At 41.1% G+C, this 11248-nt stretch overlaps 1 protein-coding gene across 1 annotated transcript in view; it reads right to left on the bottom strand.

Annotated features, from left to right (window-relative positions):
• LOC101846074 (cyclin-dependent kinase 2) overlaps positions 1-11242 on the bottom strand; it is a 28962-nt gene extending 17720 nt beyond the window's left edge. Inside the window, exons 1-4 of the mRNA XM_005099580.3 lie at positions 10842-11242; positions 3494-3571; positions 2313-2436; positions 6-176 (exon numbers count right to left, since the gene is read on the bottom strand). Of these exons, the coding sequence (XP_005099637.1) occupies positions 6-176; positions 2313-2436; positions 3494-3571; positions 10842-10972 (504 nt within the window). The 5' untranslated portion in view covers positions 10973-11242. The remainder of the gene's footprint in view (positions 1-5; positions 177-2312; positions 2437-3493; positions 3572-10841) is intronic.
• Between the last annotated feature and the right edge of the window lie 6 nt (positions 11243-11248).

The following is an 11248-nucleotide window of genomic DNA, read 5'->3' as shown; positions in this document are numbered from 1 at the left end:
TTTACCTCATGCGTATACGTCCTGACGGGCACACCAAAAGCGCGGGCAAGGCCAAAGTCTGCCAGCTTAATGTTGCCCTCCATGTCTATCAGCAGGTTCTGTGGCTTCAAGTCTCGATGCAGGACTCGGTGTGAATGGCAGAAACTGATGCCGTTCAGGAGTTGATACATATAACTCTGAACAGACAAAATAAAAGGAAAAAGTGAATTATATGATCCCAAGAAAGGTATCAGTATAAACTGCTCATGCTCATTTTGTAGAACCTCCACTCTACTAGAACCAATCCATACACCCCATACAGTGCTATACTCTTTCCTGAATACTTTGTCCTTCCTTTCATCTTTTTTTTTCTCTTCTGTTACATCTGCCAATTTCCAAATTAAGTCCACGTGTAGAAGAAACTGCCATGCTCACTTTTTTCATGACCATGATAAACATTTAAATAGTCATTAATTTACTGTCTGAACATTACACGGCGCACCGGCAGTGGAATTTTAGTTGCCGCGGGGGGTTCCCCGCCGGGCACCTTATCACGTCGGGGTCAGCTCCCTGTCGCCGCTCTGTCTGGGCCGACCTAATTTTTGGTACTTTTCAACGTACAATTTAAGGTGTATCCTTGTATTTATGGTAATTCTCATTTAGTGCATCCAAAGCACGCATTTCTGCTCTTGAGACTCAAAAAAGAACGGACGTTGTAACTTGTCTGGTTATTTCGTTAGACGCGCTGGAGTCGGCAATGCTAAATTGTAATTTTTTTTGACTAGCGTGAATGAAAAAAAATCAATATTTAAAAAAAAGGCAACGTCAAAATCTGTCGAACTTTTGGAACATGAACAACATAAAATTGGTGCAGATACTCAGAAAGATGGTATCTGCGCTTATAATAGAAGGCTGTAATTTTACAATTTTATCCATCGGGCACACAATTCGCTATGAAGTAATTCCTCCAAATACAACTTTATGTGTCTAATATAATCGTGAATATTCGCATATTTTCTCGAAAGTTTATAAAAGTTACCATGAAGTTTCTCTATGAAAAGTACAAATCGATTTTAGTGCTAGAATACATCTTCAACGTAGATCTAATACACGAACAGTATCCGTTACACTCCAGAAATTCCTTACTTTCCTTAAAACGCTAAGTCTAGGTTTTGTAAGTTGACTGAATAATAAGGATGACTTCTCATAATTGGGTTATAAGATTAATTTCTAGCTTTCCAGGGACACTGAATCAGCACCAGACTTTTCCAGGTTTTTTTTCGTTTCTATGACCATTTGCAATAACTGACAATGTGACTGATTTCTTTACATTCATAATTGTGTCCGCGCATATTTCCTACACAAAAACTAAGAATGAATGTTTCAGCTGTCATTATTTTTATTCCATACAAGAAGTTTATCTCTACCCATATATTTACACGGTTTTGTGGGTTTTTTATTCGCTTATATCTTTTTAGTTGTATGCAGGCTGCCACAGACACAGCATGATTCATGAACAAACGCAGAGTAACTTTCTCTTGTTTAATAGTAAAATAAGAGCTAACGCTGATCGTTTTTAGTTTTAAAATGCAGATGTGCATCTTTCTTCTCTTATAACTTGACTATTACTACTAGCGCAGATTTAAGATTTCTCATGGTGAAAGACATGATATTCGTAGTCAGTTTAACACAGATTTTGGAGAGATCTGTCGTGCCTTTTTTAAATTAACAATCATTTATTCAAAAGTTTGTAACTAAAATAGGACAAATTGGGTACTCTACAAACACTTGTCTAGAGCAAAAACTAAGGCACAGAAACTAACCATTCTAACGCAGAATAAATCTCAAGACATTGAGCTTTTAGTACATCCGCGTAATGGTTTGCTATGTGGGATGGGGAAGAAGTTATATCGTTTTAAACAGTCGCTTCAGGGCTCATTAACCCCGGGACCCCAAGCCGGGGAGCTCCGGCGGGCTGCAAGTAACGCCGTGATTAAAACTTTACACCTTATCCATGATATTCAGACCACAATGAAAGCAGACTGATTTTAACTCATCTACTATGGCCAACCCAGGCTGTGGGGGATACTACATTCCAATATAGCAACATCTGATTAAAAAATCTTCCTCTCACAGGAATCAAACACTTGACTTCCGCACACAGGGCAATGAGGTTAACTACGAGTACGACACCAAACTTCAAGAGTGTTCAATCTGTACTTAACTTAGAAAAAAAAAAAAAGGGATACCAGGCCAAAAAAAAGAAAAGAAAAAAAAGGGCTTTAAATCTGTACCAGATAAAAAGAGGTGTAAAATCTATACAACCAACTCACCTTGATCAAGGCTGGATGCAGGTGCTCTGAGGTAGGTAGGGAGTCCATGTATTTTTTCAAGTCTTTGCTGAGGTACTCAAACGCCAGATAGAGTTTCAGTTCACAATGAATCACATCGAGCAGTCTAGGGAAAAGTAGGATTGGAGAAAATGTTCATTTGTTATAAACAGGAGCCTCCCCCCCCCCCCACCTCCCAACTTTTCTCATGTACAAGAAAAGGATATTGACATGATAATTCAGTAAAATGACACAGTCAACTTAGGGCTGAGGAAGAATGAAGACAGACAGGAACAACAAGAACAACAGTAAAGAAGTACATCTCTATCATGGTGAATATTTCCACGACATACCCCATACAGTTCTTGCTGGCCCTGACTGGCAAGTATTTAAAGCAAACCCATCCTGAAACTTGTCTTAAATTATGTTTCAAAACTTTTCCACAATCACAAACCAGACTGTTTTCTGTGACAATAGCCACATGAGTGAAATATTATATATTACAAATAATGTCAACTTTGCCAATATGTATGTACCAAAAAGCATTCTCAATACTTATCCAGCATTCAGCACCAGCCGGTGACTCTTACTGTCTCAAGACAAAGTCAGAATTAAAACTACATATTGTCACCCAAAGGCCTGTATTTTGACGCGCAGTTAAGAATAGTCAACTCTGCTCTAAAAACCACCAGTTCAAGACAATCATCAGTAAAGTTTTTAAAAAGTTGTTCTCGCTTGAGGGGGCGAAAAAAATCTGTGTCCGAACCGATGCTCCAATCCGGACTTTTCGCTTCTGAGACGAGCGCACTAACCGCTCTGCTACTCAATCACCAGTACAAAAAAAAACAACTGCCCACTTCCACCTTCGCATTTAATTTCTAAAATCACGATGACACTGTCTAAGACAATCACTGTTCTCCTCGACAAATGGTGGCTTTCTAGGACACTTTCAACTGTACATTACATACACACTGATCTTGCGTGTTAAGCAGTCCTCATGGTTTCATCAGCAGGAAGGCAACATCCATGTTCTTACAAAATAAAAACAAATTAAATATTAAACAGACCCAGAATTCTGTCAATAGCAACTCAAAAGCTGATGTGAATCGTGTAGACTTGAGCATGCAGAAGAGCTACTTACTTTAACATTGACACACAAACAAGGTTTGAACAAGTAAACCCACCTGACTACATTAGGATGGTCGAGTTCTTTTAGTAAAGAAATCTCCCTGATTGCTGTACTTGGCACACCTTCACTCTCTCTGAAAATGAAGAAAAATTTTAAAAATATAAAAATATGATTTGAATAATCAATAATGACTTACAATGGTATAAAAATTATAATCAAACACAATACTTTTTTAAACGGTTGCATTTGTATTTTGTTTTGTTTTAATTTTCCACAGGAGGAATAATTTTGTATATCGAATCGTTATTTTGGTGGACAGTTCTATGATTGTTTCGTTGAAAATCTCCAAATAAAATAGATCAATAGTTTACATCACAAGTTTTTAAAAAACCAACATGAAACAATGACAAAGGCACGAGCAAGAGGTTGATGGGAGAGAGGGGGAGGGCAATGGGCAGCCCTGCAAGTTCAAGAACGGAAGCAACTGGGAGAGGAATATGGATTGCAACAGAACTTTAGGCCTACTCTACGACTTATAAACGAACACACTATAAATCTAGATAACCAAATAGAATTTTCTTAATTAAAGATCCAGTCAATTAAAACTAGAGAAGGGACCATTGGCTTCGCAAACGGCCCTCAGTCTGTGCATCACGGGTGTGATGACATAATATCCTTGTCCACAGCCCCCACCCCTGTGACGTGCCAAACTCAAGGTGATCATAATAAAGCACCTTGAGCGTACATGGTGGACAGTACTTGAGTCTAGTAAAATACCATTTACAGGGCTCCCCACCCACGAGCATATGTTTGAGTTAATCAACATAGAAAATTAGTAAACTGGTTAAAAAATTCGCAATGTGGCCATGGAAAATCTTTTCCGACGGGGTGTCAAGGACATGGGATGTAGTCCTGTAAAGTCAAATGAATAGTGTATGTAACCGATAACGTAAACAAAGGTGTCACGTAAAGGGCAGGAATCTTCTAACACTTTGTCAAGCTACTGTCCGGTTCTTGTAGTTTTTTGGGGTTTTTTTTATCTTTCTCCCCACCAGGAAGATTGACCAGTGGGTTGGGGTAGCTGAAATTTTTCAAAAAATCGGAATCAGGATCCGATCGCATTTTCATAAAATTTGAATAAAAATCATATAACGATCCCACCAAATTTGTAATGGTGGGCAGCGCTACATTTACCCCAGACTCGTAAATCAGACAGACCGCTTGTGTATCATGCGGACCGCCTGCGCTCGCAGGCAACGAATCAGTAATGAGTGCTCACAACACTAGTCTAGTGATCAGTGATGCACCTTAGGCACACAGCGGACAACATTAGTGAATTGTTTAAGTTTTAACCCAGTACCCGCAAACCGGCCCGCTAGTTTTCAGTGCAAACACTTTAATTTCAAATACTTCTTGGGTGTGTCACATTACTTTTGTACAAAACTGATTTGGGTATAAAATTTCTAATTTGAGAGGGGGGGGGGGGGGGGGGGGAGCACTGGTATTCAGGCATCAATATCCCATTCTACATGATATTATTTTCAAATTTCACTCCCGTTCCATACCTAGGTATTGCAGGGTAACTTCTCTACATACATTTCAATTTTTCGTTTTTAGATTTTACTGAAATTTCAACTTATATCGGTCATAAATTATAAATTACTAGATCAGGATAAATGTCTTAAATGATTTTGTTGTTGAAACTATTACACCAAGCGTAATCGCATGGTAGGCCTATTACTTTGCATGTTTTAAAAATCTGGGGGATGATTTCAGGGATTACATGTGAGCAATTGTATATTTTAATAATTAACTCAGTAGTGGGGGTTGTCTTGGCGCAAAAGAGACATTGATTTTTACATCAAATATCAATTTGACAGCATATATTATTGAAAATGCAAAATAGGAAGTCACAAAGTTGTAAGTAAAGAGATAGAATGACCACGAAGGGCCAACTTTTAAACTAATTTTATAAAATTATAAAAAATATAAAACAATTAGTAATTAGACGACTCGATCACCAGGGAAGTGCAATGATATCAGGAATTTTTCAACAACCTTGTCAAACTACTGTCTACATTAACACTTTTTAGGCTTTGGTGCAACCAATTTTTCTCTAAGTAAGCCAAGGACACTGTAATTACTCTGAGCTGCTACGTGACTACATGATTGGCTCTTTGCACACAGGGTGTTGTGAGACAGCTGCACGTAACTTAATTACAATAATCATGAAGCTGTTGGGGTCTGATACCTTACCTCAGGAGGGTGAGGATGGGTTAGTCGCCGTTAGGGAAGCAGAATGGCAAATAAATGTCGGAATCAGAATAGTAATGATACAGTTTTAGTACTTAGTCTCCGCCTAAGATCCCGACGCTTGGGAGCAAGAAAAATTGTGGGAACTTAGCCAACGCACCAAGGGAAAAATCTACAGTTTTTTTTAAATTTTGGTATAAAAAAGTGTTTTATGGTGCTCGCAACTGCATTTACAAGCAAGGTCATAAGCGCGCGGGACACCTTAAACATTTTCAGTTGGTAGAAAATTTTGAATTTTGCCCGGGTGGCAGCCGAATCCTACTCTTATCGATTTTAGACCACCAAGGGAACTTTAACGTCCTCAACTTGCACACAGGACCTTCGAGATTCTTCGCCTTTGTCCAAGAAGGCTAGATCTAGCTAGGGGTAGATCTTTTCTACCAGAAGATCAGGGGTGTGGCTGAAAGACTACAGCAAAGGGGTCATGGGGTTAAAGTAGAAAGGCTGCAGAAAAGAGTCCGCACCCAGAGGAGGGGGCAAAGGAGGTGAGGGGGGTGGGGGCAGAAAGTGGAGACGAAAGCAGACGACAGAACATTGAGCAAGAGAGCAGAAAAGGAGGCGAAAGGAGACAATTTTTTAAAGAAAATTTTCCGTTGCTACCCGGATTTGAACCCGGGACCTTTGACTGAGAGGCAAACACATTAACCTCTAGGACACGAGAGGCCCCCCCCCACGAATCTAGTGACCCATGCTAAGGCCCACAACCGCTAAAACGGGACTCCCTTTATTCTATAATATACTGACGTGACCCCTGGGTGGGTTTATTAAGATTCTTCAAGGCAAGCAAAGAGAGGTCAACCATGCTGACCAATCACTGAGGGAAGAGGCATGCCACTTTCACTTATATTCCAATGAGTCTCAAGATTTACGCTTCCAGTTGCCCCTCCCCTTCACCTGTCCAAGATTTATTACTTTTCATCTGTGACCGAGTTCCCCTGCCTCTGTCGTTACACACCATTACGTGGCACGTTCAGGGACCACACCAATTAAAATTTTTGCCGGCTCTATTTCTCCGAACATTCAGGAAAATAAACTTGAACTCTACTTCTTCGAACGGTTTCCGTTCTCGAGATTTGTTAATAAGCAAATGGAGTAGCCCATGTGTGTGAGTGTGAGTGTGCATGTGTGTGTGTCTGTGTAAGGCGAGAACGGGGGAGGGATTATTTTTTTACATGAAGGATTTAAGTTTTTTCTGGGTGACTAAAACAAAGGTTACTGCCAAGGTCGATCAGTCTTGTTTTCTTGCAGTACCTTTTGAAGGCATTTTCAAATGAAATATAGTCCGGGAATGTTGCCCCAACCACAACTAACTGAAGTGTCTGAATATATTCAGACATTTAAAAATCTCTAGATCTAGAAATAGAATTCGATGCGAAAAATGCTTCTTCCCAGTCCTCGAAGAATGGCAGAATGAAAGTGAAAGATGACGCCTAAATCTCGCAAATAACCCAAAAATCTCGAGATTGGAAACCATTCGGAGAAATAGAGTTCAACTTTATTTTCCCCAATGTTCAGAGAAATAATAGTCCGTGCCGGCTATAAGCACGCCGGCTTAAAGCATGTTTCGGACTCAAGCACGCTAAACGGCTCTTACCGAATTTTTGCTATATATATATATAAACGAAGTGGCTTAAGTACGGCTAGACCGAGAGTCTAGCCGTACTTAAGTACGGCTAGACTGCCAATCTAGCCGTACTTAGATCTAGGTTTGGCCCAATCGACTCAAGCCTGTTAAGTACACAGGTCTCATTAGATCTAGATCTAGTAATTATTCAGGTTCAAATACATGCAAGTCAATAAGGCACCTTTTGGTTTTGTCTGAAATGCAAATACTTTAAGCATTGCAAACTAAAAATTTCATTTACAATTCAGCCATCAATATAAAGTACGGCTAGCCTGACAGTCTAGCCGTCCTTAAGTACGGCTAGCCTGGATGTCTACCCGTACTTAAGTACGGCTAGCCTGGATGTCTACCCGTACTTAAGTACGGCTAGACTGCCAGTCTAGCCGTACTTATCTTAGGCCCTATTAACATATTAGAAAAAAGGAGGTTTAAAATACATGCACTGTCATTAAGGCCCCTGGTTTCGTCTCAAATACAAATACTTTAGGTACTGCACACTAAAAATGTATATTTACAATTCAGTAGGCCTATTTTTTGTAAATAGGTCAGTCTAGCCATCATATTAAGAATAAGTACGGCTAGACTGCGAGTACGGCTAGCCTCTTCCATATATAAATTACACGCCTTTAAGCACGGTAACTTCGGCTTCAGGCACGCTTCATTACAAGACAGTAAATACTTTTATGATGACCCATCAAAGTTCAAACACAGTCTACACTGCAGCAGTGGAGTGCGTTAAGAGAAAAACAGAGAACGCAAGTTATAGAGACACACACTCACACGGGCGGAGAGGAAGGCAGAGAGATGCACACAGCCGCGCGCGTGGACATAGAGGATCTAGCCTAGGGCAAAGTTACACACAGACTAAAAAATACAAAGAGAGTCAGGGAGACGAAAAAGGGCGGCTGGCTGCGATTTCACCCTTGACCCTCGCTATCCATTAATCCTGATTGTGTATCACTCGCGAGGTGGGATGAAGGCGGTGGTATGAATGTGGCACAGCGGGCAGTGGTACGCACAGTGCGGCACAGGCAGCGTGTAGGCCTAGTGTGCTGTATCGTGACTGGCCGTCTAAATTTTAAGTTTTCGTTTCCCATTCGACCACAAAACAAAAACAAAAAAGCAAACAAAAACTACCATGGCGGGTAAAAATAACATGCACACTTTTGCGGGACCGCTATAGGCCTACTTACAAACAAAGGGAAATAGCACGAGAAATTTTCTACCTGAAAATCTCTGGATTATGTCTACTTCGCACTCAAGCACGCTTATTAATTATGCTTTCTCCCGATGACCGTGCTTAAAGTTTAAAGCCAGCATGGACTGATGTAGTCACTTCGTTAAAATTTAGTTTGTCAGGCAAATTTGGGAGGAGAGACAAGATGTAATGGCCAGGGAAGAGTTCACAGTTCGATGTGATCCCGCATACAAGAGCAAACCTGTAGGCTCTACCCACCCAGCAAGTGATCATGTAAGTTAAGTATTATAGGTGGAGAGCTCAGACTATGCGAGTACGATTTTGGGGGATAACACATATATAATAATGCGTCAGCCAGTCCACAACTTGTTGTGATCCAGTCGAGGGCAAACATTAAACAGAGTTTCATTGAGTTTTAAGATATTTTAAAAGGGAGTGTATACAGACCCGGTAACCGGGAATAAAGTCACAAAGTATACAGACCCGGTAGGGGAACTCTTTTGTGATTTCGGAAACTTTCAGCACCCTCTTGGCTCAGGGTAGAACTAGGTTCTAGATCTATGGCCTAGGTCTAGATCTAGACAGACAGATATAAATCATTGTATCTAGTTTCGAGGCTAGCCTAGATCTAGACTGTAGATCTAGATATATCTAGATTCTAGATCTAAAACTAAATGAAGATTGCGGATGTCTTTTCGATGAACGATCGTTTTTCCCCTGTTTTGGAGTTAGAGGAATCACAATTTGAAGAAAAGAACAATGTCATAATTTCAATCGAGCAGTCTCTCTCTCTCTCTCTTTAACTCACACACACACACTACCGGGTCTGGGCGCTGAAACCCTCCGAAATCACAAAAGAGTTCCCCTACCGGGTCTGTATACTTTGTGACTTTGTTCCCGGTTACCGGGTCTGTATACACTTCGATTTTAAAAAATGTGATCACATTCACGAGAATGGCTGATCTGTGACGCAAAGGGCTGTTCAAGGATCTTAACTTTTCACTCTTGGTCGTTCAGCTGGGCGCCTGCCCGTGTTTTTATTCCATAAATTAGGACCTGAAAAGCGGAATCTTAGCCGAATGTACACCTTCAGCAAGAATCAGAGTTGGATCTTGGGGTACTTTTGAGACTAGAATCTAGATCTAGATTCTAGTCTAGCCCTGCCGAGAATAAAGTTCATTGAAGGCGAAGGGCCTTGACTGAATGACTCAGAATGACATGATGGAGAGAAGGGATGGGCAGGTACGCTACCCAGTACCGGAACTCCCGGTTTTACCAAAGGCCGAAGGAGGAGTCAGTACAGGTCACACCTGGCACCTGGCCTCCAGTACTGCAGCTCTGGGAAGGAGCCGACACCAACGGTTAGTACCGGCTCTGGGAAGGAGCCGACACCTAGAGTAAGCTAGAGTAGAGGCTCAGAGAATAAGAACGTTTGTAAGCCGACACCAACGGTTTTTTAACAGGGCCACGGGAAGTGTGCTGTGTGTAGGCCTAGGCCTTGGCCTTCAGCTGTGACGTCAGATCACGCAGCTGGTGACCTTGATACATGACTTCAGATTCAAAATTGACAATAAAAAACGAAGTTTGCTTTAAAAATTTTAATATGGCATCAAATCAGGTTCGCGAGAAACCTGATTTGATGCCATACTTAAATTTTTAATATCTTTAAGTATTTTTATCCTTCTCGCGAGCCACTTTTTTTGTGTATTTTGATGTACTCTGTCTGTGTGACTGATGACCGATTCCGAAAATGAAATCGGCTTTAGAAAATTCTGCATGCAGTCTTATCCCACGCGGCGGCAAACTTCAAAGGTATTTTGCGACACGGTTCGCTCTCCAATTCTGATGCATGTGTGGGGAGGGGGGGGATCGGGCGGCGCAGATCGTGGTGTGAAACACGAGGCGCGAAGTCGGTGACGTCACCTACTGCCTACTGATGTCACTCCCAGTACCGGTACCGATGCCGGCAGTTCTCGGCACCTAGATCTAGATAAGATCTAGATCTAGATTCTAAATCTCTAGTACCGATGAAAGTGTCGACACTGTGACTGGGTTAAATTTTGCCGGTACCGTCAAACACTAAAAATGGAGTTAAAACAGAGGTTGGTAACAAGTCACAGACTGAGAAAGACACTTTGTTACTTTGTTGGGCCCCGTAATAACACTGGACAGCGATGTAAAAGATGGACATAACCAGTGTGGGCTTAATTAAAAGTAGACTAACAAAGCTGAGCGTGGGCAGATTTTCAAAAGAAACTTGGGTCTTACGCATCCAGCCGGATCTTTTTCATGGCAACGTGTTTGCCGGTCACTTTGTCTCGCGCCTTGTACACAACTCCATACGTTCCTTCGCCAATTTTTTCGATTTTCTGGAAATTTTCCATTGAAGTGTCATCCATTATGAAAGCTGATTATTTTCCAGGATGTGTTAAAATCACCAGAACGATAACTCAAAGATGAAGACGAGAAAAAATGATGGTTTTTGAGAACACTTTTCTTGTCAACAATCCCAGTCGTCCGTATGAACTGTGAACTCTGAACTCAACTGAAGCTTCCCGCGTTGACAGGGACGCACCGGGTGTGCCAGGTTTTCTTTCGCGCGTTTCGAGGGGAAAAGTAGATCTAAGTAAAAACCTGTCAGACTTTTGTTTCGTCATTACCCCAAATCTGTACAC

This window comes from Aplysia californica, unplaced genomic scaffold (genome assembly GCF_000002075.1).
Source record: "Aplysia californica isolate F4 #8 unplaced genomic scaffold, AplCal3.0 scaffold00218, whole genome shotgun sequence".
NCBI lineage: Eukaryota > Metazoa > Mollusca > Gastropoda > Aplysiida > Aplysiidae > Aplysia > Aplysia californica.
The sequence above is the reverse complement of the archived record's forward strand: the minus strand, read 5'-3'. Positions and strand labels throughout refer to the sequence as shown.